The following is a 27335-nucleotide window of genomic DNA, read 5'->3' as shown; positions in this document are numbered from 1 at the left end:
CACATGTGTCAAGTTCAAGGTGCCTGGGTGGATCACAGTGTTGGCCTACCTCTCTCTCTCTCAGGGCACTGCTGGGCTCAGTGGAGTGATTGTGTTGAGAGGCAGCTGCGCCGCACAGACCAGAGGGAGTTGGTAGTGCCACCGTCCCGCCTGCCGACGCCTGACTCTGCTGTTACCCTGCGCCTGGCAGTCTGGAGAGGCCGGGAGCTGGAGAACCTGGAGAAGCAGTGCCTCTGTGTGTCTGACCCCCTGGAACTCAGGCCGCGAGTCAGGTGGGAGCACCAGAGCAAACTCCTGCAGGGCTGCCATTTGGCCAACATGTACTGAGTGCCAGCTCTGGCTACACTGACTAAGGGGTAGGACATACAGTGGTGGGTAAAACCAGACCCAGTCTCAGTTCTCACTGGGGTTACTTGGTGATCAGCAGTGGTTCACACAAATGAATGGAAGGAGAGAGCACGCCTCTATGACAACTTCCCCGACACGGGGTCAGGGAAGGCTGCCCTCAGCAGAGATGTGAAGACAGAAGAGGAATTAACTTGGCCAGGAAAAGGGAGGGCGGGAGACAGGACAGACAGTAAAGGGAGGGAGCATACAATAATCTGGAAGTGAAAGAGGCTGGTGTGGCTGGAGCATGGCGGAAGAGCAGGCAGGGCCTGGCTCCGGCAGGGCCTTGAGGGTTATGTCAGACACATGATTTCGGCCTTTATCCTAAGAGTTCTGGAAAGTCACCCAAGACTTTTAAGCAGGCTGGGAACATGATCACGTTTTGCTTCCAAACGCTCTGGTAGCAGGGTGGAGAAGCGGCTGGGGCGGGGTCGGGAGGCGGCGAGAGAGGACTCAGGGAGGTTGCTTAGGCACTTGCAGGAATCAAGGTGAGAGTTCAAGGTGGCGCGGCCATCAGCTGGGTCCCTGAAGGAAGCAGATGGCTCACTGAAATTGGGAACGGAGGGGAGTTGGATAAAGGGTCTATTTACAGACAAGGGCAGGGATAAGGGGATCAACCAGGGATGACAATGCAGGGCTACAACAAGAGGAAGCCATTGTCCCTCTTAGGCCTGCAGGGGTAAGAGAAGGGGATGGCATCTCTGGAACCCCCTTGGGAGCTGCAGCTGCGGGAGAGGTGCCCCCGGCACGAGCTGTGGCCTTGGCCAGAGGAACACGGCCTCTGCCAACTGCAGTCCATTTGGTAAGGAGCAGGGAAAGTGGTGAATAGCTATCCCAACCTCTCTCCTCTCAATGCTCCCCATTGGCTGGGCCCATTGGCAGGTGTGGAGACTCGGTGATGCAGTCTATGGAGATCAGTCCCTGGCACACAGAGCCACAGAGTTGATGGCAAGTGGGCTGCAGGGGCAAATGGGGAATGTCTGGCTCACTTGCACTAGGGTAGACGTGAAGACAGAAGTGGGGAGATTCGAGAGCTATTTTAAAGCTCCTACTAAAAGGACTGGGGATGGGTTGCACACAGCAGGAGTCAGTGATGTCTCACTGGCTCATGTGAGGGAATATGACATTACACAGAAGGCCCAGGGCTCGGGTCCAGACGTGTGGGCCCATGTTCCATCCCCCACTCAGGAGTTGTGTCACTGGGACTCATCACACAACTTTCTGAGCTCAGTTTGCTCGTCTGTGATATGGGGATTCTCATAGGGTTGTGGTCAGCACTGGCTAAGCTAATGACAACGGGATGTGGCACGTGTGCTGTAAAATCACAGGACTCACTGATCATTATCAGCACTAGAAAGAATCATGGAAATTGACTGCTCTTATCCCCTCACTTTACAGGTGAGGAAACTGAGGCTCAGAGAGGTTAAGTGGCTTGTGCAAAGCAGTCATTCACAAGTGGCAGGGGCGGGATTGGAGCCTAGGGTCCTCTCTCAGCCTCACGCACTTTCCGTGTCATTCTCTTGTGCAGTGAATGAAATGGGAATTCAGGCAGGAACGAATCGCTTCATCTTCGTGACCTGGTTTTGGTTGGGGCAGAAGTTGTTTTTATTCCATCTTTCACTTCACAAAGCCATTTCCTACCTTCTCAAAGGACTTGAGAAGAACTGGACAAAAGACCAGGCGGGCGGCCACAACGTCTGAGGGAGCATCCCTGCTCCGTTCTCTGTCTCCCTTTCAGCTGTGAGGAGAACTGCAGGCCAGTGAATGCCAGCAGGGGCGTATTGCTCAAGGTCACCATGGGGGACAAGTCTGCAGCAGCCGTGTTCAGCTGGTATTTAGATGACACCCTGCTGGAGAAGGCGAGGACACTGGAAGCCTCTCAAAAACAGAAACGACTTCTCACTTTGATTGACCAGACCTGAGTCACATGCCCAGGACTGAGCTGGGGTTTGGTCAACTCCACTCAGAGCCCGAGGAGTAGGAGTCGGGGGCTGGGGAGCATTGGTCAGAAGACAGAACGGATGCAGCGGAGCAGAAACAATAGGGAAACATCGCAGCAGATGCTGTGGGTGCCCAGCCCATCCTTACCAGGCTGATGCAGGCATCCCCCAGCTGCGATGGGGCGGCCGCTGGCCAATAACTGTGGGGTCTAACAGCGTAGCCCCCCGGGCTCTGAGTGAGACAATTTCTGTGGTGCAGCTTATGCTCCAGAGCTCCCCATGGGATCAGGCTGAATGAAGCTGGATGCCTCCCGAAACCACTTCTTTGCCTTGTTTCATTCTCTGCCCCATTCGGCTTCCCTCCCTGCCCTCCTGGTTTTGCCTGAGAGCCCTCCCTCATAAATGCCCTGCACACAGATCCTTGTCTCAGACTCTGCTTCCAGGGAACCTGGACAAGGACAAACACTCTAACGCGGCTGGAGATGAGCTATTTGGGCTGACCTCAGGAAAGCAGGTGATACTGCCGTCAATCCATTGGAGACAAATCCGAAAGGCCTCCCAGGGTCAGAAGCCACTGCCCTGCTGAGTCCTGTAGGCTGGCTGCAGCCTCAGGGGCCCTGGGCTGTGCTCTCTTTCAGGCCGAGCCCCTCCCGGCGGCCTGCAGACTCCAAGGATTCTGGCCACGTTCTTTAATCCTCCTTCAGAGCGACACCGCCACCCTGCTGCTGAACAGCTCCTTCCTGAGGACCAGCAGCCAGGCCACCGGAACCAGAGTCAGAGGTGGGAAGGCCTCCTTCAGTCTCATGTCACAGATCCTGTCTTCTGCAGACAGTGAGCAAGACAAACCCAGGAGCGCTGAAACAGGGGACATCAGTGCAGGGCGGGGGCCATACACAGGCTCTGGTGTGAATTCCACCACCGCCGCCTTCTAACTGGAAGACTTCAGGCATCGGATTCAAGGTCTCTGTGCCTCAATTTCCTCTCATGCAAACGGCAGAACAGAAACACCCGCCTCTGAACTGTATGATGCAGGGTGGATGACACACCATCAGTGGTAAAAGCAGTGGGGTGTGCAGCCTGCACGTCCTGCCAGGCGATTCAGTGCTTCTCACTTAAAACAAGCCCAGAGCAGCAGGAGAAGTAGACTCTCAAAAAGATAAATAATGGGGTGATTATTCTTTTTCAGGTGCATTCCTTTGATTCAGTATTTCTCAAAGTGGCCCACAGACCACCTGCCCAGGATAACCTGGGGTACTAGTTTAAAATGCACACTCCTGGGTTCACCCCAAACCTTCTGAATTAAGTGTAGGCCAGGGAATTCATTTTAATTGATTAAAATCCTCTATGCCCAGCTCTTCCAGGTGTGCACTCCTTTTGAAAAACCAGGTGATTATAACAGGTGGTGTGGGGTATTGGCGCAGCTTAGCTGGGGGCTCTTCATGGTGCTATGGGAGCCCATGGTTTGGGGGGAGTTCTGCGTGTTTCCAGATCCTGGCTGTGGCCCGTCCTAACTCGGTCTCTTGAGCAAGTCTTGTTTCCCGATATACTCCCTCCTCACTAAAGCCCTGGGAGGAAGCTATTATTATTAGCCCCATTTTACAGATGAGAAACTGATTCTTAAAAAGGTGAAAGCCAAGGTCACATGGATAGTAAATGGCAGGACTGGGATTCTATCTCTGCCCAGTTTCTCAGAGACCCTGGAATGCCCTGCATCAAGGGGGTGAGGGGGTGGGCGTGGGAGTTGTTAGATATGCAGATTTCTGGGCCCCACCCCAGAATCTACAGAGAGGTCTGAGGCCCTGGAGAGGAGCCTGGGAACCTGCATGTTGAACAAGCTCCCAGGAGATCGTGAACCATGGCGGAGTTTGTGCGCCTCACACAGCCCCCTAAGCACCCTCCGTCTCCTCTCCCCAGCAGTGACCCGGCACGCCTACAGGGAGGGCACCTACGTGATCAGCTCCCACTGCCCACCTGTACCACTGCCCCAGAGGAGGGCACTGTTCTGACGAGCTTTGCCATCTTCTGCAACACTTCCGCCGCCCTGGGGCTCCTGGAGTACTGCTTCTGCCTGGAGTCAGGTACCGGCTTGGGACTAGCTCTCCCCTCAGCTCCTGGGCTCATCCTCTCCAAGAATAGGTGCCTGTCTCTCTCCGGGAGCTGCAAAGAATATGTTCCATGTGTGAGAGAGGTTTGCAGGATGACCCTGAAGCCCTGCCCCCAGGCACACAGACCCTGCCACACATCTCAGCGAGGTGAGAAGCAGTAACTCCCTATCTTCTCCACAACTGTGGAGGCCAAAACGACCTCTATCGTGGCATGAGGGACGTGGAACGGGCTAAATGGAGGAGGATATGCAGAAGTGTGACCACGTGGGGTTGCTACCAGGATACCACTCCTCAGTGCACACTCGGAGTAGCCCCGACCCCTGGAGCCACTCAGGACAGGGGTGGCCTGGTTCACAGAACCGTCCACGATGCTACTGACCCCACTTTGCGGGAGGTAGCTGGGAATGGGCGATGTCACAGAGCATGCTGAGCTGAGACGAGACCTGTTTGCACAGGTTTACAGGAGAGGACGGAGCATGCTGATGCCACCCCACTTCAGTGCCCCAGCCAGTGTCCTGTCACCACAACCCACACCCAAGACAGCAGCAGGGCATCAGCAGGAGAGACGGGGTGAGCGCCCACATTGCCTCTGCTCTTCCGATTTGGGGGTGGTTGGTCCTTGGCAGGCCCGTTTGAGTCCTTGTCTCCTCCCAATGGCCTTTGGCATTCTGTGACCCTCACAAGAGCTCTGAAAATGTGCCAGTCAGATTGGGACCTTCCTGCAAACCTAGGCTCCAGGAGTGTTGCAGGGGTGCTCCCCAGGGTCCGGCATTAAACACCACAAGGACATAAACTGAATCCATTGACTAGGTGAAGGTGGAGGGGCCCCATTCTCAGACCCAAGGGATTGTGGTTTTCATGGGGTGCCTGTCAGATGGACATGGAATGCAGGGCTGTTCAGAGGGCCGCGACTGGGTCTGAGCCTGGAAGGGACCAATTCAAGGAAGGTAAGCAGGTTTCATTTCAAACCTGTGTCCCCCTAAATGGAGACGCCAGGCTAGCTGCTCCAGTAAGGGGCAGGGAAGTGTGACCATATAAAAATGAGTTGTCAATTACAATTCAAGAACGTCGTGATTGTCCGCACACTACAATGAAGTGATTCCAATGATAGGCGGGTCCCCTTTAAGGATACGAAGGATATTCATTCATTCATTCACTCTTACAGCAGACGTATTGAACGTCAGGCTCCGTTCTAGGTCCTAGATATACAGCAGTGAACAAAAGAGAGGAAGTCTCTGACCTCACTGTATTTATAATTAGTGGTAGAGATAGCTGGTAAACAAAGACACAGGACAGGGGTGCTGCTTTAGATAGAGCGGCCTGGGAAGGCCTTTGTACAGGAAGTGACATTTGAGGGAGTTTGGATATGTCTTGAACCAATTGTTAAGATCTTCTTTTCCTCCTCCTCCTCTTTCTCCTTCTTTTTGTAATTTGGTTTACCACCTTGAATTTTTCTAAAAAGCTTGTAAATGGGGGATTCTTTTTCTGAAAACTTTCATGGATTTTAGTAAAATTATTCCAAAGTCACAGCAGCATGTGATTACTTAGAGACGACAGTGGATTGGCATAAACGGCCATCTTTTCCCGGGAAGTATGGAGTCCACGAGTGCCTGCCGTGACTTCACGAGCTGTGGCTTTTGTGTCCTTGTCATCAGGCTCTACCTTGGTGGGTTTACAGTGTCCCTGGGGCCTGGAGATGCCCCCCTAATTGTCCAATGTCCATTTGCCAGGTTCCTGTCTACACTGTGGCCCTGAACCTGCCCTCCCATCAGTTTACCTGCCACTTGGAGCAGAAAACAATGACTTCATGCTGACAGTGGTCATTTCTGTCTGCAATCACGTGGGTGACAGACAGCAGACCCAGGCAGCAGTTAAGGTGGCTGGCAGCCACTGTTTCTCTACTAAGACAACTTCTTGACTTGTCTAAACCTCAACAAAAGGGTGGCCGGGTTGAAGGGAGCCAAGGGTATGACCAGATGAGTGGTTGATTCATTCATTCCTTCAACATGTATTTACAGAGCACCTACTATGTGCCCGGTCCTGGGGATATAGCCGTGGACAAAAGAGATGTGGTCTCTACCTTTGTAGATCTTATGACTAGTGGCCAGTATAGGGGAAGGGCCTGGGGGACTTGGGGTGGGGGACCTGAGGGAGATGGCGGCAGAAGGATCCAGAGGTGAGTTAGGCCAAGTGCCTTCAGAGTCCAGAAGAAGGAGGACCCAGATCAGCCAACAGGTCTATAAGGCAGAGGCTGGATAAAATCTCAAGTGAACTTCAAGGGTCAGAAGCGTGCTGGAGTGGAAGGGCCTGAGAGCACGATGAGGAGGGCAGTGAGGGGAGAAGTAATGACCTGCCTGAGACTTGCTTTTGGTGGCCGTTGGCTGCTGGCACAAGTGGGTCCCCTGCCCTCCAGCCTCGGAAGAGCCCCCATGCCAGGCGCCAAGCCGTCCAGCGCTGCTCTGCTTCACCACGTGCAGGCCAGGAACTTCAGGCTCCAGGTTCTGGAACAAGAACCGATGGGCTGAGACCCTCCTGCTCTGAGCATGTCTCTGGTCTCCCGTTAGGCCGCACGTGGAGGCACCCGTGTGGAGGATGCGGCATTTCAGGCCACAGTGTGGGACAATGTCACCGCCACTCTGTAGGGCGGGCATGGCCCTGAGCAGCTCTTCCAGCTGGCCAGGTCTGTGTCATCCGTGCTGGACCAGCAGTGCCAAGGGCCGGGCTCCGGGCAGCCGCTGAGAGAGGACGCCAGCAAAAGGTGCTCCCGATGGACTCCTTTGTCCCTTTGCTGGGGCCCTGGGGTCTGTATGCAGCCATTCGGGGTGGGCAGTGGGGTCCACGGACCTGTGGAGAAGTCTTTGGTGCCTCCCGAGCTGTTGATGTCACCTCCCTCTTCTGGTCCTTTCAGTGAGTGACACAGGATGAAGGAAGGCTGCTTTCTCTGCTCAGCCTCACGGAGCCACAGGTTTCTAGGGTGGGAGGGAATGTAGAGGGTACCACTCCAGTCTCTTCCTACTAAAGAGGATGAAACCGAGGCCCAGAGGAGAAAAGTGACCCCATCTTGGTCATACGGTTAATGGTTTGATGTTGTCCCAGCTCTGTCATTTACCATCTCTATTGACACAGGCCTGAATCTCTCTAAGCCTCAGTTTCCCCACCTGGAAAACAGGGACAATAACAGTATTTTCCTCATAAGGTTGTGGTGAATGTTAAGAATTACATTCACTGTAGCTGTGGGTCAAATCATATGAAACTGCCAACATTCAACCAGTTTCAATCCACAAAAATGGCCATTCCATGTGCTACAACCTAGCATTAGAAACAACTCTGGCAAAAGGTATGATTACTTCCACTCCCAGTGTGTGCTCCCAGGCATGCTACCTGCGTGCACCACACACAGCATCACACCTGCTGGGCACGGAGGACAGAAGACAGGCTCCTCTGGTTCCTGAAGGATTTGCCTGAAAGTCCTCAGCACGGTGCCGAGGATGTGAGCAGCTTTCCCGGGTCCACATTTCCAGTAGGTGGTGAAGACAGGAGCAAACCCAGGTTCGCTCTTCCCCTGCCCACCTCCAGCCCTCTCACCGCAGCCCCTTCCTTCACCTAGTTCCCTCACTCCCACCCCCAGCACACCCCACCTGGCTCTCATTCACCCCGAGCATAACTTACAGCAAACTTCCCTTTGGATGCCCTGGGGTCCTAAGCACACAGACTGCACAGCCTGACACAAGGTCTTCTCATGAAACACCAGAGTCCTGCCGGGAGACAGACGTCAAGCTCTAACTGGGCAATGGAGAAGATTTTAAGAAGGGCTCTGTTGAGAAAACCGGGGGCAAGGTTTCAGAAACAAACGACAGAGAACACAGGCCCCCAGGGGCTCACCTTGAAGTGACCAGTATCCTCAAGGGGCAGCTACGCGTGGAGGGGGCTCCCCGGTAGGACCGGTGGCTTTGAAGGATGAGGCAGGCAACCCCGGCAGGGAGGGCGCCGGGAGCAAAGCTTCCAGCTCTCTCTCCTCCTGCCCTCTCGTCTCCCGCTGAGTGAATCCACGAGCCAGAGGCTCAGCAGCCAGTGACATCTCCACGAAAGCAGCCTCCAGGATGGCGACCAAGGATGGGGAAGAGCTGCAGAGGCAAACATGAGATTATCCATTACCTGACTTTCCTTCCAGAACGTTCTGACAGGAGTCCCTTCATAGACAGGGCTATTCTTTCCTCCATCCAAGCCATGCCCTGAATGGAAGCCTGGCTGCACCCTGAGCTGTTGGCAGACATGCTCAAACTCTGCAGCTGCTGTGAACGACTGTTAAGACGGTTAGAAGAGTGAGTTGTGAGTAGCAAGCAGGACGGGAGGGTAAGAAGAATTACTCACCTCTATCTGTGCTCTTCCAGATTGTTGCCATGAGCCATGTCTGGCTACGTACATTTAAATTAAAATGACTTTTAATGAAATAAAGTTAAAAATTCAGTTCTCTGGTTGCACTAGCCACATTTCAAGGGCTTAATATGTAGCCACATTTGGCAAGTGGCTATGTTACTGACAAAACAGGGACAGAACATCTCTATAAATGCAGAAAGTTCGATGGGGTGGTGTTAAAATTATATTCTTAGGTTTTTCTCTGCCTCAGCCAAAGCCAGCCCCTCTCATTAGGGCTTTGCGGCTTAGAAAGCATGCTCCCCGGAAGCCGCAGGAGGTCTGGCTTAAGGCTGGAGTTCAGGGATGGCTGGAGGGATCCTTGTCCCCATTGCCCCAAAGGCACACAGGGACCCAAGTCTGCAACAAGACCCCCCATCCATACTGGGCCAACAAAGTAATCCAATTTCTGAATTTCATGCCATTTTAGTCACAGTGAGACCCTGAGACACCATTTGTTTTTAAATAATGCCAGGTTTTACAGATTTTTTTTTTTTTGGCCGTGCCATGTGGCACATGGGATCTTAGTTCCCTGACCAGGGATCGAACTCAGGCCCTTGGCAGTGAGAGTGCAGAGTCCTAACCACTGGACTGCCAGGGAATTCCCCAGATACTACAGATTTGATTTCAAGATTTGCAGAAAGCTTGAGACATCCTGTATTAGTTTCCTCCTGCTGCTATAACAAATAACCATTAACTTTATGACTTAAAACAACACATATTTATTATCTTACATTTCTGGAGGTCAGAAGTTTGAAATGAGTCTCACTGGGCTAAAACCAAAGCGGTGGCGGGGCTGTGAACTGTCTGGAAGCTCTAGAGGAGAATCCACCCATTGGCTTTTCCAGCTTCTAGAAGCTGCTCACATTTCCTGCTCCATTTTCAACACCAGCATCTTCAAATCCTGACCCTCTCCCTCTGTCCCTCTCTCCCCATCTCCATCTCCCTCTCCCTCTCCACCACCTCTGCCTCCATCATCACATCTTCTCTGACTCTGACCCTCCTACCTCCCTCTAGTAAAGACCCCTGTGATTACATTGGTCCCAACTGGTTAATACAGGATACTCTCCCCATTTCAGAATCCTTAACTTAATCAAATCTCCAAAGCGATTCTGCCGAAGTTCCTTTGGCCATGTGAGTAACATATCCATAGATTTCAGGGATTAGGATGTAGCTATCTTTGGGAGGCTATGATTCTGCCCACCACACATCCTAGGAGACAAGAAGAAGTCTACCGGCTTTGGAAAACCCCACATGAGCCTGGTCACTTTCTCAGACCCCAAGTCTTTCTGAAACAGCTTCATCAAGCCACTGGAATTACATTTCCTCTCCCCACCTTCCTACGTCTATGCCAAGGTCAGAGAGCACATCCTGTGTCTGCGGGGTCACTGCCTGTGGTCAGCACCACCTTGGGGGACATGCAGAAGGTGCAGGAGCTGGCCGAGGCACTGAAAGAGGTGATCCGCCACAGTGAGGAGCTCACGCCCTTGGCCCAGGTGAGTAGTTCCCACCCGCTGAGCCAGGCAATAGGACGTGCACCTCTGCGGTGGGTGGCTGACAACAAACCCCAACCCAGGTCGCAGGTCCCTCAGTCACAGGGCCTCCAAGACTTCTGCCTTCTTGTTCCCAAGGGTCCCACATGGGCGATGCCAAGGGAGGGAAGGTGCCCCTCTCACAGCCCTGTGTCTCCCTCTGCTTGTGTGCTCACACACCTCACTCCCCCACCAGCCGGTGCACACCTGAATCTAACTAATCATTGGGTGGTCAAGGGTGTGTCCAGATGCTGCTGCTGACCCGACCATGTCCCCCACTTGAGTGCACTGTGATGTCCAGCTGCCAGCTCTTGCCTTTCTTTGCCTGGGGGCCTTCTCTGACCTCCCCTCCAGAGTCCATTCTGCCTGCCCACATGGCAGGTTGGACATATCAGGGGGTCAATGCAGTTCTCAGTGACTAATGGGCTGGGGTACAGATACCCCGGCTCCCCTGCTCCTCTTGGTGGAGACCTCCCAAGTAGGACTGAGCCCCAGGTAAGTGGCTTGATCACACCCCCTGGACTGGCTTCCTACCCTTCTCTGTCTCACTTCCCCATTCTGCTTCCAGCGTTTCCTGGGATTATCTCCAAATAAATGACTGGTTGTTCAAATTCTTGCCTTAGGGCCTGCTTCTTGGAGAACTCAAATTGAATCACCACGTTCCCAACGCTGTGGCAGACAAATGTCAATAAAGAAGCCTAAGCGGTAAAGGGGACAGCTGTCTTGGCTCTGCCCCACCCACTCTGTCAGGAGGTTGTCCCCCTCACATTCCTGGTCCTGGAGCCTGCTATGCTGACCTTTATTTCTGGGACCCTGATCACCCTAATATCATACTTCCCACTTTACATATCCATTTGCTCATGCATCCCTTCTATGCACATACATCTATACACGTACATATACATCCGTCTCTCCACCCTTCCACTCATTTATCCACACATTAATTTTTTCATTCATTCAATAAGTGCTTCCCCGATGCCTAGTATATGCCAGGTACCATGCAACTCATTGAAAATTCATCAGCAAATCACATAGACATGGCCTCTGCCTTCATGGCACTTTTAGACAACTGGGCCCGCCAGTTACTAAACCGTTTCACAAATACACATATAATTACAAAATCGGAGTAAGTGCTATGTCCGTCCATCCATCCAGCCAGCCATCCAGCCAGCCATCCAGCCGGCCGGCTATCTCAAGTCAGTGAATGTTTACTGAATGCCTACTCTGTGCTGGGCATTGTGCAAGGCACTCTGGGAAAGATCCAGAGATGCATGAGGCTAGTGTCCTGAAGGAACTTAGCACATGATAGGGAAGAGACACCTGGCCTCAAGTCAGCGACACAGGCAGCTTGTGTGACGGGCCCAGCCCAGATTTTCCCTGGCTTGAGCCCCCATCTTGCTCCCCTCCACTGCAGCGCTGGTCCCTGGAATGGCCCAGAGGCTGATCTAACCCAGGCAGGGGCGCATGCTGTTCTTCCTCCTCCTTGGGGTGAGCCCAGCAGGAGGCCAGCCGGGCTCTGCAGCATGCCAGTGAGGCCCTGTTGGCAGTGAGTGCCGAGGCCCATCCTGAGGACCAGAGGCACCAGGAGGCCACCGGAGACCTGGTTCCAGGCTGTGTGCAGCGTGCTGGAAGCTTCCCTGAGGGACAGACCAGAAGAGCCTGCAGGGGCCAATGGCAGCCAGGTAGGTGTCCCAGCCCAGACACAGACGTCACGCTTACCGCGTGCCCAGCTCATACCAGCACTTCTAGGTGGATCTTTCTCCACATCTTGCAGATGAGGAAACTGAGGCACTGAGGTTAAAGTCCCTTCTAGGAGCTGAAAGAAAGGCTCCAGAGACTAGAGCTTCTGGGAGGCAGTGTGGTACAGCAGGCCAAGTGCAGCCTTCAAAAGAGGCGGCCTGAGTTTGAACCCTGACCTTGTCACTCACAAGCCTTGTGACGTGGGCCAGTGACACAACTTCCTGCAGCCTCATCTCCTCATCTGTAGTAGGTGGACAAGCTCTGCCTCATCCTGGAGAGGCCACCCGTTGGAGAGATCGTAGGCTCACCTTTGCAAGTTTGAATCCAACTCCTGGTTCATTTAGCCAAGGATACAGAACATCTTTAGAAGAGAGGCAGCCCCCAGAGTAAGAAGAGCTGTAGCACAGCCTCACGCGGCCGCAGCCCCCAGGACATCATCATGACGGAGCCACAGAACCCATTACCTGCTGCTCCACAGCCCTTTACCATGCGGAGCCATCACTGCATTCAAGAAGAACTCACACACACATTCTCGCACGTGGTCACACAAACACACTCAAACATATATCCACACACTCACACACACCCACGAACACTAACACTCATACACACCTTCAATCACACACACACATTCACACACACTTCTAGGCACTCATTTATGCTCACATACATCGGGAAGCACACACTCCAGCACACACTCACACACATGCACATTTACACTCCTATCTTCACACAGGGCCACACAGTCACACAAACACACAGACTCTCATATATGGTTGCAGTCACACACAAAACCACATACGCACATTCATTCATGCTCAGATACTTATACTCCCACACCCTCAAACCACATTCACTCAGACACACATTCACACACTTACACTCACACACACACATTCACACCCAGTCCCCCTCAACACACACATAACACTCACATTCACGCACGTACGGTCGCACACCCATCAGACATAACGCATGCACACACGCGCAGCCTGCGCACTGATAGGAACTCTGCACAGACGTCCAGCCCTCCTGCTCCCCACGCCTGCCTTGGCTTCAGCGACGCCACATCTTCACCCAAGGGCTTGGGTTGCATGGCGACTGGAGTCTGAGCCCGGGTGACCCCGTGCAATGGCTCTGCCTGTGACTTTCCATTTCCCCACGAATAAGTCCTGGGCTGTGGGCAGATGTCAGGGTCCAATGGAGCAGCACGGACAGGCGCACAGTGAGCCCTGCCGTGATCCCGGCACTTCCCCCTATCGGTGCGTGGCCACCGCAAGTCATCACTCTCTCTGTGCCTCTGTCTCCCCCTCTGCCAAGCAGGGGAGGTAAAGCACCTGCTGGCAGAGCCTGGAATCTTCTAAGTGCTCACTCTTGGCTCCCTACAGCGCCTGGTGCCCAGGAAGGGGCCTTCCATCATGGTCTCTGCCTTGCTCCTCTGCCAGTCCCTGCCAAAGGGCTCACTAGCCTGGTGGCAGTAACCAGAGGTGGTATACGGACACCGGTCCACAGCAGTGTCCCCTGCTTCCTTTTCCAGACAGCCATAGTGCCCCAGCTGCTAGGAGCTGTGGGGCACATGCAGGCCGCCGTCCTGCCGGGTGGGGACTGCCCGGGGGCCTTCCAGCCATGCTGGCCGCCCCCTCCATCTCCGTGTACACAAACAGGTAACCAGCTACACTGTGGCATCCCCTGACCTGGCTCATGCCACACCCACATCCCAAGACCCTGTGACAGGCAGAGCCCAGGAGACCTGCCTGGCAGTGGGGGAAGTGATGGGACCTAGAGTGGAAAGGGCTTTTCACCAAGAGAAGGTCCCCGTGTTGGGTGTTTGTGCAGCACAGGAAGGGACGTGGTGAGCACCACGCCAGTGTCAGAGCCACACATGTGTCCCGAGAGACGGGTCATGTTGGGCTGTGCGGGTGAGGGAGCAGAATGAAGGGGACTAGCCCACTTTTAACCTCACCCAGAGTGTGTCTGGCAAGCCTGCTGCTCCGTGGACCTGAGGGGATTCCGGACGCACTTGCCTTGGGAGTTTCTCCGTGGAGCTCCTGCCTACCACTCACTGAGCCCTCCTCCAGTACCTGGGGATGCCCTCCCCCTTCCATCCCTCCTCCTGACAGTCGTGGGCTGGACGACGCTGCAGGCACCGCTGAGAACCCCGGCTCCGAGCACCCTCCCTTGGCTCCTCCTGCCAGGGGTGCTCTCCTGGATCCCAGGGGCAGTTTCCCAGAGCAGCATCCGGATCAGCACTAGGGTCTGAAACCAGATCCCCAGCCTACTCGGATGGGATGAGGTCAAAGGCCAGTAAAGATGGCTTTATGGGAGCCCATGACATCAGAGGTCAAGTAGGTAGGGGAGATAAGTCTGGGGAAATGTCTACAGCCAAGCTCATTTATTCATTCAACAAAATACGTATTGACCACCATCATGAGGCAGGCGCTGCTCTAGGCACTGGGGTGCCACAGTAGGCAAACCTGGCCACAGCCCTGTCCTCAGGGAGCCGCCAGCCCAGAGTGGAGACATTGGCTGCCTTCTATGCTGCTCCTACTGATGTAAATACGCAGAACTATCTACAGGGATCACAAAAGAGCCGCCCACTCTGGTGCTAAAGCCGGGATCCCTGTAGAGCAAGAGGTGGGCAGATCTTCCTCTGACTCTGACCTTCTCCCCTCTCTCCTGGCACCTCTGTTCTCACCTTGTGGAAAGAATACAGCCCCGGAGTTAGCGAGGCTCCCCTGTGCACGTTGCTGCTGCCAGCTCTGCGACCTTCACCCTGCCTGCTGCCCCCTCCCTTGGCTCCATGGAGGATGGTAGGGTGCCTGTGGACATAAGGGTAACAACGGAAGGAATCTCCCTGGGAACAGCCCTTTAGAGTTTGCAAAGCACCTGCACATATATTTGCTCATTTATGTTGATAACAACCCTGTCAATTATGGAATTATTATGCCCATTTTACAGGTGAGGTTCAGTGACTTGCCTGAGGCCACAAGCAAAGTGGCAGGCCTCTGACTCCCCAGTCCATCCTCTTTCTACTGTGCTGTGGAATTTCTCCAGCAGCCCTGGTTTAGTTAGTCATTGGAAATTAAGCTCTTCAGACTTTGTTCCATAGCTAGGAAACAGTAAACTCAGGGCTCTTTCCATTCCCAAATTAGGGCACATCTGACTCTCTGCTCCTTGAGCCTCAGAGAAAGCAGACAAACTTCTTTCTCTTAGAGACTTGCTGGCTTTGCAGGAAGAAAGGCTCAGACTGTTTATAGCCCAGTAACTGCTCAGCTGTAACAAGTCCGATTGGGTCTCTAGGCCCAGCTTTCTGAAGCCACAATCCTGAAGGGAAGACACATACCAGGACAGACAGCAGCAGCTAAAGGCGGGGGGCCCTCCCAGTCACCCCACAGGGCAAGAGCCACTTGTCCATCCCATCTTAGGAAACCTCATCCTTCACACAGGGAACTAGTCACCTTCGGGCCTTCGGGGCCCTTGGCTGACACTCTTTGTTCCTGGTTTCAGATGAAGAGTTTCCCAAAGAACCCATTCCCAGCACGAAGTCACTTCGATGTCAGTGGAACTGTTGGTGGCCTCCCTCTGACCAGCCCTAGTGGACAGCTCATCCCTGTGAAGAATCTGTCGGAGGGTATCAAGGTAGACTTGGGGTGCTCTCAGAAGTCAGGAGGTGCTTCTGTCTTCTTTTTCAACTTGGTTGGGACCAAAAGTTGGTCGGTTATGGGAAAAAAAAAAAGAAAAAGATTAAAGAAGAGAATCATTAAAAATGATCTTTATCCTCCCTTAAGCATTGTATTTTAACGTAAAACTATAAATGTACGTCATCATCAATCTTAAGGTGTACAACTGAAAGTTTCTTTAAATCTGTTGATTGGAATTTTAATCATCTTCACTACATAAATCATCCCCTGAACATGGTTAGATGTTCTTTAAAGTGAATAAAAAATGTAGGCACACTGGTACGAGTTCAGATTCTTTTGAGATTTTAATGACTTTTTTTCTAATCTTCTACAGTTTTCTCATCAGTGACTAATTCAATAACAATTTTTCCCCACTCATCTTTATTGAGTCTTCTCAAAGCCTTCAACTTAAGTTTTTATGCAAATAGTTCTTTTACACTCCTACTTTGTTAACTTATCACTCTATGAGAGCTATCATCGAAACAGACCCTTACAATCACAAGTACGATGGACGTTAGCAGGTGTGGGATCAGACACAGCTGTCTATTGTTGAGCATACAGCCTGACAGGTAGGAGGGGCTGCCAGGATTACTAGAGAGACGTTGTAGGTTGGGTTCCCTGGAAGCCGGCACTGAGAAGGTGTTTGTGGTGCAAGATGCTTGCTAGAGATCAATGCTTGTGGCAAGTGAAGAAAGAAAACAGGATTGGACAGAAGTCAGACTACAATCCGGACTCCACAGAGGCTCAGTCAACCCAGAGCGGGCTCTGCAGCAAGTAGCAGCCACCAGGGCTCTAGCAATCGTGTTTGCTATCTTCTGTATGTTATGATGTTTTGATACCTTAGAAACCTTGCTGGTGGGGAGAGACTGCCCCTCCCGGGGCCAGCCAGTTCTCAGAGAGAGCAAGGGCTCTGCCAGGGCACACCTTTCATGTGAACGCCAACCAGTCCTGAGTCTATACCCCAACCACCCCCTTTATCTCACTCACACACCAGGCCAATATTCAAGCTCTGCCCCAAATCATCCCAGGGCCAGGTACCAACTAGAGACCAGCCCTATAGCCAAAGTCTGCTGGAATTATTCAGACTGGCCAATCCTAAGCTGTTTTCTATGCCCTGTCTTGCCTTTCCTGTGGAAACCCCAATAAAGCTGTGGACTACGCTTTCCCCCTTGCCTGCTCCTGCATCCTGACCGAGTGCTTCCCTTGTGGCCCTGCGTGGCATGGCAGGTCCTCCGCTTCTAGGGAATATAAGTAATAAATTCTTCAGGGCAGACCCTAAAGGAGCTGAGAGCTGGAGCCTGTCTGCTGACCATACTCCCTGTGACTGGGTAGGAGGTCCTTCCTAGAAGGGAGAGCTGGGTGGCATATTCCTGTGTCTACCGTAGAGGGCCACCAGGAGCAAATAAAAAGTGCATGGTGGGCATTAATCAGTCTGTTTTTAAAAGGGGATGGAGGGCATCAGTTAAGCTGGAGAGCTGATTAAATCGACAGTGGTTGTGAGAAATTCTAATGTAACAGTAAAAGCAGAGGAGTAGCAGCAACTAATTGGTGAGCGCTACTGTGTATCTGGCACCTGACTCAGTATTTTGTATATGATGACATTCTGAATAGTCTCCGTGAGTCTATGTATTCTACTGATGACAAGAAGCTGAGGCTCAGGAATTCCCTGGCGGTCCAGTGGTTAGGACTCCGTGTTTTCACTGCTGAGGGCTTGGGTTCGATCCCTGGTCGGGGAACTAAGATCCCATAAGTCGTGCAGTGAGGCCAAAAAAAAAAAAAAAAAAAAAAGAGGAAAAAAGAAAAAGAAAAGGAACTGATACTCAAAGTGGTCTGTTAATTGGTCAGAGGTCCCAGAGTTAATACAGGGCAGAGTCAAGATCAAACAGAGGTCTCTGTGCCTCTGCGGCCTGTGCTCCTAACTTAATCTTACTTGTTCCACTCTTTGATCGACACCACCACTAGTTCATATGCCATCCTTGTGCACTTTCTGTGCAGATGCAGCCCCAAGCTGGGGTGAACAGCTCGATGAGTACTGGCTGAATAAACGTCCCCAAGCTATCCACATCCTCATCCCTGAGCCGTGAATACATCACCTGACGTAGCAAAAGGGGACTTTGCAGATGTGATTCAAGTTAAAGATCCTGAAATATAGAGATGATCCTGGGTTATCTGGGTGAGCCCAGTGTCATCAAGAGGTCCTTTTAAGAGGCAGGCGGAGGGGGAGTTGACTCCAGAAAAGTAAAAGGTGATTTGATGACAGAAGCAAGAGGTTGGGTGATGCAAGCAGGGGCCATAAGCCAAAGGACTGCAGGCATCTCCAGAAGCTGGAATAGGCAAAGAAGGGGATTCTCCCCTGGAGCCTCCAGAAGGAACTAGCCCTGCCAACTGCAGCCCTGTGAGACTGGTTTTGGGCTTCTGGCATCCAGAACTATAAGAGAATAAATTTGTGTTGTTTCAAGCCATCAGGTTTATGGTCATTTGTCACGGCAGCCCCCGGAAACTAGTGGAAAGAGCAGAGCGCAGGGTGGATTTCGGGTCCCCAGGGGCTCACCCTGCCCAGCAGCCCTGACACTCACTGGCATTCCTGTCCTGGCACACCCTTGATTTGACTGTTTCTGATGACAGATCCTGCTGCCTCAGCTTTCAGAAGGACACAGCGAGCCAACTGTGTTGAACCTGACCAGACCTGAAGCTCTGTGGGTGAACCTGACTTCAGGGGGTGTGGCTTTGGGGATCCAGCTGCACTGGAGACCTGACATCCCACTCATGCTCAGCCTGGGCTACGGCTACCACCCCAGCGTGACCAGCGACGACGCCCAAGCTCACCTCCTGCCAACGGCTGTTCCAGGTAGTCCCACCACTGGGTCAGTTTCTTCAGCTGCTTCCTGGGGGTTGTGACCAGCTTAAAACTTGAGAATCAGGGCCATAGGGAAAAAGAAAAACAGGAAAACACTTGCTACATTCAGTGCTTATTTCTGTTGGTGGTATTATTACTATTACTAGGTGATATTAGGTGAACACTTGCCCTGAAGAAGCTGACAAGCACTCACAGAACTGAACTCATTACAATCCTCATAATAGCCCTTAGGGATGAAGAAGAATAAAATTTCTACTTTTCAGATAAAAACAGAGAGGTTAAGTAACTGGCCCAAAGTCACACAGTCAAGAAGGGACAGAGTCAGAATTTGAGCCCTGGTCAGTCTGACTTGGCAGCTGTGCTCAGCACCCTGACTTTGGAGTGCCTCTTCTTCCATGCTCCTGGTCTCAGGAGGAGAGGGTACTCCTAGGACATCGGGGCAGCCATCAGGATCAGATTCCCTGCCAAGGCATCTTGGTGCCCCTCTCCCGTCATGTTAGTCCAGTTTCCATGAGGCTTCAGACTGATCCGGACCCCCGCTTCCTGAAGATGGGCTGTCCACATGGATCCTGAGCCCAGAGGACCTGCATTTTGGAGAAGGCATCTACTATCTGACTGTGATCCCCCAGTCTGACCTGGAGCCGGCCCCCGGCAGGGACTTCACAGTTGACATCACCACCTTCCTGTCCCATTGTGTGTTCTGGGATGAGGTCCAGGGGACTTGGGACAACTCCAGGTGCCAGGTAAGGAAAGGGAAGCAAATAAGAAGGTGGTAGAGCTGAGACTCAAACCCAGGTCTGTCCCCAGAGCAAAAGCTCTAAGTGACGTGACGCACTGCTTCTCCAGAGCTCACAGAGCCCTTGGAGGCATGGGGCCCTATTAATTGCAATCAGATCCCTGTCTCAGGGCAGCTCAGCTCTGCCTCCAAGGACCCAAGCCCATGACACTGTCCTGGTGACAGACATTGGCTTTGAGGCCATCAAAAGTCATCCCTGAGGTATCAGTGTCCCCCTTCCTTCTTCCATGCCTTTGCATATGCTGCTGTCTCCCCCAGGACACCCTTCTTCCCTATCCCGCCTGGAAAACTCCGATTCACCCTTCGATCGCCCAATCCAATGCCACCTTCTTTGGGTGGCAGATGTTTTCAGTCTCCCTCTGTTGGACTTCCATACCCTCCCCAAGAACAGCAACCTCCACATCTAGTTGAAATTTGTCACACACCTGTCTCCATCCCCTACACCATATGCCTTCTTTCATTCATTCTACGAATATTCACCAGGTGCAAGGCCAACTGATAGGGATACAATGATGAGAAAAACCAGTGAGCTTTCAGTCTAGCAGAGGACACAGACAAGAAGCAAATGGCACATATGTCCAATGACAACAGTCATAAGTAGTGTAAGAAGCCAGGTCCCAGCAGAGCCACAGAAGGGGACTTAAAGCCAAGCTCCTTCCAGGTTTGTTTCTGCTGCATCTTTGGCTTCCTTGTCAACTCCTGCTTCCAGCTGCCACACATAGGGAGCCCCCCTCAAAGTGCCAAGAAGAGACGAAGGCACGTTGAGATGTCCAAGAGACAGTGGGTCCCCCACACCTGAAGCACAGGTCTTTGTACCTCGTGAACGAGACCCTGGGTGTGTTGCAACCTTTTAGAGTCCTCGCTACCAAAAGCTTGTCTGATCCCCACGTTGCTGGCAGAATACCCGCTGCAGCCTGCCTTCCAAGGCCAGGGCTCAGAACAGGATGGTGCAGGGGCTGGCGGCACTGGCTCTGCCATCAGACAGACTTGGGTCCAATCCCACGTCACCAGTACTTGCAAGGTGACCTTGGACAAGGCACCCCACCTCTCTGAACTTTCCCATCTGCAAATGGGGACAAAGGATGGCTGCCACTTACCACAGGGTGGGACCTGGACGAGGTTAGGGGTATAAAGTACTTAATGTGGTGCCTGGCACATAGGAGGTGCTCCACAGATTAAAGTGATTGCTGTGTTAGACACTCTGAGCATAGAGAAGACAAAACTATATAAAATGGAAATCAAGGAAAACAATGGACATAGGCTTCAGCATGCGGTTGGGTTGAGGGGGAGCATGGGGACGGATTGGGGGAGGACCACTTAGCTAAATGTAACTTATTGGAAAGTTCCTAGCTTTTGAGTGGAGTCATGGGTTCCCAGGTGCTTATTATGTTATTAAGAATATACAGCTACTAATGCACACATACACGAATGTGGGGTGTACAAAAGAATGTGGGGGCTTCCCTGGTGGCGCAGTGGTTGAGAGTCCGCCTGCCGATGCAGGGGACACGGGTTCGTGCCCTGGTCCGGGAGGATCCCACATGCCGCAGAGCGGCTGGGCCCCGTGAGCCATGGCCGCTGAGCCTGCGCGTCCGGAGCCTGTGCTCCGCAACGGGAGAGGCCACAACAGTGAGAGGCCCGCATACTGCAAAAAAAAAAAAAAAAAAAAAGAATGTGGGAGCTGTGTTATAGTGCCAAAATTATATTAACCCAATATTGTGTACCTGATGCTCATTATATAGATGTTGATACAGAGATCTCAATACAGAGATCATTGAGGAGCCATAAATAAGTGAATGGGGAAAAACAATAAGTAAATGCGATCACTAAGTTTGGATGGAAAACCACCACTGTATTCTCAAAATAACTAAAGAAAGTTCCAAATCTGTAAACTGCAGACCTTATCAGGGGGGAAACGCAGAATTATTGCAAGGTGTTTGAGAACTGCATTCTTATTTGTACATTTTTCTCGAAGGATACTAAAGGTGAAACTACTGTCACGAGGGGATCTCATGAAAATTTTCCGGTCTTTCCAGATTAATTTATGGTTTTCAAAAGGACTCTCATGCTGGAAAAGACAGGGAAAGCCACTGTCCTCCAAGTCTTTGTGAAAACCCAGGAGGGCAAGGATGTTAGGCATAAATCAGGTCTGGTCCCTGGGCTCCCAGCGCTGAGATGGTCTTGTCACTGGTACTTGCTTGGGGTTCTTCTCTGAACTAGCCCCACCCCTCCTGGGTGTGCCAAGGGTTCCTGTAAGACCCACAGCTGTATGCCAAATGCTGACCAGGATTGGGAAACGGTGAGCAAACATGGAACTAAGACCCATGTGAAATCTGTCAATAAAGCAGTTGACGCCATAGCTGTTGGAGGGCTCGGCCTCTCTCCGTGGCTCATTCAAGGTAAAAGAATTACCTGCGGGGATGTTTGGGCTGCTGCGGGCTCTTCCTCACCAGGTGCTGGGCACAGAACTTTCCGCATGCCAGTATTTTCTGTTGCCTCCTACCTTACCACCTCGTTGTGGACCCTGGAATGAAAAGGTAGTGCTGGGTTGTGGGTTTGAATTAAATCTTTACCCACCAAATGGCCCTGGGTGGATTGCAGGCTGGCTGGGGGCTTTAGGGAAGGACTGCCCCTAAGTTCAGAGTATGAATTAAGAGCCGGATGGGGGCCCTGCCCTGCCTCATCCCTGTCTCCTCCTTCCCCCAACCGCACTCCCCACACCGCCAGGGACCTCGTGCCCAAGTTCCATCTACACACCCCGTTTCCCCACATTTTGCCACCCTTGTGCCCAGGGATGGCCACAGCAGTAGCCAGTCCTCCACAGAAGGACGACCCTGAGGAATGGGTCCGGGCAGGCCCTGTAACAGGGAATTCTGAGGTCCAGGTCCCCAAACCACCATCTAAAAGTGGGCGTGCCAGGGCCAGGACTAGGTGAGGCAAGTGAGGCATCCAGAGTGCAAAATTTAAGCGGGGGATCTTTCTTGGGGTCACCTAGGACCTCGCCCTAGTCCTGGATGAGTGGTATGTGCTGTGGTGGGCATGCCCCGCCCCGCCCCCGACTCCTCATCCTGTGCGGAAGGGCGCAGCCTGAGGACGGCTACACTGGGACTCTTCAAAGCATGAGCCCAGGACGGGGGCGCCGCAGGTGCCTTGATCTAAGGTGGGTAAAATTTAGAGCATTTTTTCCTGGTGCTGAGACACCAGCTTAGTATTTAAATATCTGTCCTTCCCTTTTGCTTGCATGGTTCCCCCAACCTCCGTCTTTTTTTTTTTTTGCTCTTCAGTGTAAGATGACCAACTGTCCCAGTTTGCCTGGGACTAAGGGGGCTTTCAGTGTGAGAAGCAGGAAAGTCTCTGGCAAACTGAGATGAGTTGGTCACCCTGAATGTCCTCTCAGCACCTTGCCCATCGCCTGGCCTGGAAGGAGCACCCGACAAATAGCTGTCCAGTGAATGAGCACCCGGTGGGAGAACGCAGTGTAAGGACGCACACCAAATGTGTGATGACGGCTGCTTTTGGAGGCTGGTGGACAGAAGGGACTTCAATTTTACCCGTGATACTTCTTACCTAAAAAAGGCAAAGCAGACTGGCAAGATGGACACAGTTGCTCACTGAGGACGACAGGTGCAAAGATGCTTATTATAGACATTATTCTCTGCATTTTAAAATTAATTCTTAACTAAATAAAAAAGCCCAAAGGAATCCCGGAGCTGGTCTCCCAGCAGCCTCCCCAGCCCCTCCCCAGGACAGTGTCCCCCCCACAGTTCTCCCCACTTGAGCTCGGGCGGGTGGGGATGTGCTCCCTGAATATCCCTACCAGGGCCTCTCTGGGGCTGCGGGGGGCCACGGACCACCCGCTCCCAGATACACCGCCTCTGCAACCACCTCACCTTCTGTGGAAGCACGCTCCTGGTCATGCCCAATGCCATGGACGTCCGCCAGACCGCTGAGCTCTTTGCCACCTTCGCGGACAGCCCTGTGGTCGTGACCACCATAGGCTGCCTCTGTGTGGCCTACGTGCTGGTGGTGATCTGGGTGAGGAGGAAGGACGCTCAGGATCAGGCCAAGGTGAGGCTGCACAGTCCCCAGCAGCAGGAGGGAGGACAGGAGTGTCCCCTTGCAGGGGCTCCAGGGGATGGAGCCCAGGTGGGGAGCTGAGGGGCCAGCTGCAAATCCAGGCCTTGACCCCTGGAGTCATCTCAGGTAAGCTGGCCCCTCAGCCTCTTGACCAGTAAAATGTCCTTGTTCATCAAAGTATCAGGAGCAGTATGAAACTGACCTCTTATTGAGAATTTACTATGTGCCAGGTACTACCCCCACTTAATGCTCACGATAGCCCCAAGGAGAAGGTACTGTGCTGAGAGTCCCCAAGACCCTCGAGTTCAGTGATTTGCTAGGACTCACAGAACTTAAAAAAGCCACTATCCTTACGATTATGGTTTATTATAATAAACCATAAATAAATAAATAAATCCTTACGATTATGGTTTATTATAGTGAAAATGGTGCAAATTAAAATCAGCAAAGGAAAGGGTCCAGGAGGGATCAGGCAAGAGCTTCTAATATTCCTCTCCCAGTGGAGTCCTAGGGACAGATGAATTCTCCTAGCAACGACGTGTGACAGCACATGTGAAGCACAGCCAACCAGGAAAGCTCCCCTGAGCCTTGGTGCCCACGGTGTTCTTGGGAGTAAGTCCCATAGGTATGGAGCCTGCATGACTGACTTCAGTTAGTCTCCAGCAACCACTGCTCCCCATGCCTGCCTAGGTCAGACTGACAGAGCGTGGCCCAAAGCCCTCACCACAGATCACATCGTTAGCACATACTGCCTGGGGTGGCCCAAGGCCCCACATAGTCAGACACTCTTATCATGCAGGCTATTTCAAGGACTTAGAGGTTATCTTCCATGAGCTGGCCAAAACCGGTCCATGCTTTGGAATGTGTGGGGTTTGGATAACCCAAGCCTGCTGAATTCACCCTTTACTGCATAGCACCTCTATCATTTTACAGAGGAGGCAAGTTGAGGAGCGGAGAGGGCAATTAACTAGTCCAAAGCCACCTCCCTCCCAGGGGCCAGAATTCGAACCCAGATCTGCCTGACAATAAGTCAGGTCTGAGGATAGAAACGAGATCAAACTATAACCATTTGTGCAACCAATTGTGACAACAAAGTTCTGATTATTTTTCTGATACGTGCATCACATCTGACACATAGTAGCCTTCAACAAACATTCATGAGTGACTGGGCGCACAAATGAATACAAGGATGCATTGTCACAAAGCTCTGAAACCTTCAACATTCCCTACCGCCCCTATACACAGCAATACTTCTCAGCGTGTTAGGATGGTATGAAACTTAAAAAGGTAATAGTTGCCCCATTTATCCTGCTGTCTTTGATCTGCCCAAGGGATTTAACATTAATACGTTAAGTCCCTCAGCTTTAGGTTCATTCCTGGGAAGCAGACTCTGAGATGGAGTTAAGTATGCAGGTTGTTTACCAGGGAGTGCCTGGGATCAGCCCCTGGGCAGGGAGGGAAGGAGGCAGGATGGGCAGGGGGAGAAGTCAAGCTGGGATGCAGCCCACTGACAGCTGGGGGACCCCTTGGGGAGCTCTAGAACTGTCCTGAGTTGGGTTGAGAAGCCCAGGTCTTGATCTTGGGCAATGCATCAATCTGTTCTTAGATATCGGCCTCTCCAGGATGGGGCATGACCTTGACAGAGGCGACTCTTGCATTCCTGGCTACACCACCTGGGCAACTGGGAAAACAGCCCTCCATTGACAGGAGATCTGGGCAGCTCATCACAGAGCGCTCTGCAGCTCTGACCAACTCCTGCTATTTATTTTCTGCGAAAACAACTTAACATTCATTCCTTCTAAATTCCCTTAGAGGCACAATCTGGTTACCAAGGTTATGAGAAATTATTTATGAACAGAGTTTGCATTCATCAGCTCAAGCATCAAACATTCTCAGCTTAATACCAAGTTCATTTCCAATTTGACTACTTTGGGTGATATTTAATAATGAACGTATTTTTTTATTTTAAAAGTTTTGGTTTTCACTTAAAACCCTGCTGTTGTAAAGAACACCTGATAGAATGAATCAATAGCATACATAGTTTTGCTTTCCCCCTTTAATTGCCATGAATGCCCAACTCACTCTTGGCTGCTGTGCTGTGGATGAACCCACCAAGCAGAGCCCTCCTAATGCCATCCTTCTGTCCCGGTGAAGGTCACAGTGCTGGAGGACAATGACGCCTTTGCCCAGTACCACTACCTGGTGACAATTTATACCGGACACCGGAGGGGGGCAGCCACTTCCTCAAAGGTACCTGACCTGCAAGACACCTCGGTTGATCAGCACGTCCCACTCAGCAAAGCACCTGCCAGTCCGTTGTTGAGTTACTTTAGCCCAGTGGATTTTGTTGTAGGGTTTTTTCACTTTTGCTTTTTTTTTTTTTTTTTTGAGAAAAGTATCTTTTTGCCAGACAAAGTAACACCCTAAGCCCCAATATTTAAAAATATAAAGGAGGAGTGGATTAAGGGAGAGTTGGGGTCTGGTACTGTACTCACTGGTCTTCTCATTTAATCCTATTAAAAAATAATTCAGACAGCTGGTTACCTGCACACAAATGTGCTCACATATGAAGAACAGTCAGTAGACTATTATCAATGAATAAAGGGGAAAACAGAATTTCTAAGAGAAAGGGGAGAAAGGAAAGAAACAAACAATGGCAACCATTTGAAAACGAGCCTTGAATTACGTTTTTTAGGAAAACTGATAAGCTGGCATCCATCTGTCCCTGAGAAGGCTGACTAGAGGTCATGAGGACACAATTCCATTTGTTTATGAATTCTCTGAAATCCTTAAATTTAGCTGTGGAGCATACAGCAGGTGGTCTCTGTCATGTCTCAGCATCCTTAGTTAAGTCTGGCCTCACCCTATCACTCATCAGAAGGTAGCATCCCCTGCAGCAGCCTCCAAGCTTCCTTTACTGAAACTGTGCTCCATGGAACTCCACGGAACACAGTTTGAGAACCACAGGCACTGTGTGTACTATCCTGGAGAAATCTCCATTGTTTTTTTTGTTTTTGTTTTTTATTAATTAATTAATTATTTTTTGGCTGAGTTGGGTCTTCGCTGCTGTGCGCGGGCTTTCTCTAGTTGCGGCAAGCGGGGGCTACTCTTCGTTGCAGTGTGAGGGCTTCTCATTGCGGTGGTTTCTCTTGTTGTGGAGCACGGGTTCTAGGCATGCGGGCTGCAGTAGTTGTGGCTTGAGGGCTCTAGAGTACAGGCTCAGTAGTTGTGGCCCACAGGCTTAGTTGCTCCACGGCATGTGGGATCTTCCCAGTCCAGGGCTTGAACCCGTGTCCCTGCATTGGCAGGCAGATTCTTAACCACTGCACCACCAGGGAAGTCCCTGTTTTTTTAAAAAATGACATTAGGCTCCATGAGAGCAGGACATGTGTCCACTTACATTTTACTGTTTATTTTTAAAATCTTATTATTTTTATTTATGTATATTTTTATTTATTTTTATTTTTTTATTTTTTTGCGGTACGCGGGCCTCTCACTGCTGTGGCCTCTCCCATTGCGGAGCACAGGCTCCGGACGTGCAGGCCCAGCAGCCATGGCTCACGGGCCCAGCCGCTCCGCAGCATGTGGGATCCTCCCAGACCGGGACACGAACCCGCGTCCCCTGCATTGGCAGGCGGGCTCTCAACCACTGCGCCACCAGGGAAGCCCTATTTATTTTTATTTAAATTAAAAAAAAATTTTACTGCTGCATCTTAGGGCCTCAACCAGCTAACATAGAGTAAGTGCTCAGTAACTATTTGTTGAATAATTGCAGGAATCACTTTCATCCATCTAATGAAACATCCATCCC

General features: G+C 51.7%; 2 protein-coding genes and 1 long non-coding RNA gene across 3 annotated transcripts in view; 2 read left to right on the top strand and 1 right to left on the bottom strand.

Annotated features, from left to right (window-relative positions):
* Nucleotides 1–27335, bottom strand: part of BCO1 (beta-carotene oxygenase 1) — a 157687-nt gene that overhangs the window by 84517 nt on the left and 45835 nt on the right. The window contains exons 7-16 of the mRNA XM_067719486.1: nucleotides 23338–23478; nucleotides 21860–21971; nucleotides 18624–18706; nucleotides 15576–15809; nucleotides 8315–8556; nucleotides 8102–8187; nucleotides 6783–7590; nucleotides 4299–4484; nucleotides 2029–3149; nucleotides 50–216 (exon numbers count right to left, since the gene is read on the bottom strand). The gene's annotated coding sequence lies outside the window, so the exon portion shown is untranslated. The remainder of the gene's footprint in view (nucleotides 1–49; nucleotides 217–2028; nucleotides 3150–4298; nucleotides 4485–6782; nucleotides 7591–8101; nucleotides 8188–8314; nucleotides 8557–15575; nucleotides 15810–18623; nucleotides 18707–21859; nucleotides 21972–23337; nucleotides 23479–27335) is intronic.
* The window catches only part of LOC137214538 (polycystin-1-like protein 2), an 85726-nt gene that overhangs the window by 31894 nt on the left and 26497 nt on the right, over nucleotides 1–27335 (top strand). Inside the window, 18 exon segments of the mRNA XM_067718419.1 lie at nucleotides 65–272; nucleotides 2126–2246; nucleotides 2966–3107; nucleotides 4242–4286; nucleotides 4289–4405; nucleotides 6163–6308; nucleotides 6997–7190; nucleotides 10209–10341; nucleotides 11876–11980; nucleotides 11982–12063; nucleotides 13659–13717; nucleotides 13720–13781; nucleotides 14824–14950; nucleotides 15625–15756; nucleotides 18423–18645; nucleotides 19204–19399; nucleotides 23287–23528; nucleotides 25686–25774. Of these exon segments, the coding sequence (XP_067574520.1) occupies nucleotides 65–272; nucleotides 2126–2246; nucleotides 2966–3107; nucleotides 4242–4286; nucleotides 4289–4405; nucleotides 6163–6308; nucleotides 6997–7190; nucleotides 10209–10341; nucleotides 11876–11980; nucleotides 11982–12063; nucleotides 13659–13717; nucleotides 13720–13781; nucleotides 14824–14950; nucleotides 15625–15756; nucleotides 18423–18645; nucleotides 19204–19399; nucleotides 23287–23528; nucleotides 25686–25774 (2423 nt within the window).
* Nucleotides 21866–23150, top strand: LOC137215003 (uncharacterized). The gene is made up of 3 exons (XR_010939120.1): nucleotides 21866–21984; nucleotides 22443–22607; nucleotides 22732–23150. It is a non-coding gene; the product is annotated as an uncharacterized lncRNA (long non-coding RNA).

This window comes from Pseudorca crassidens, chromosome 20 (genome assembly GCF_039906515.1).
Source record: "Pseudorca crassidens isolate mPseCra1 chromosome 20, mPseCra1.hap1, whole genome shotgun sequence".
Classification (NCBI taxonomy): domain Eukaryota; kingdom Metazoa; phylum Chordata; class Mammalia; order Artiodactyla; family Delphinidae; genus Pseudorca; species Pseudorca crassidens.
Note: the sequence above shows the minus strand (reverse complement) of the source record. Positions and strands in the feature narration are given on the sequence as shown.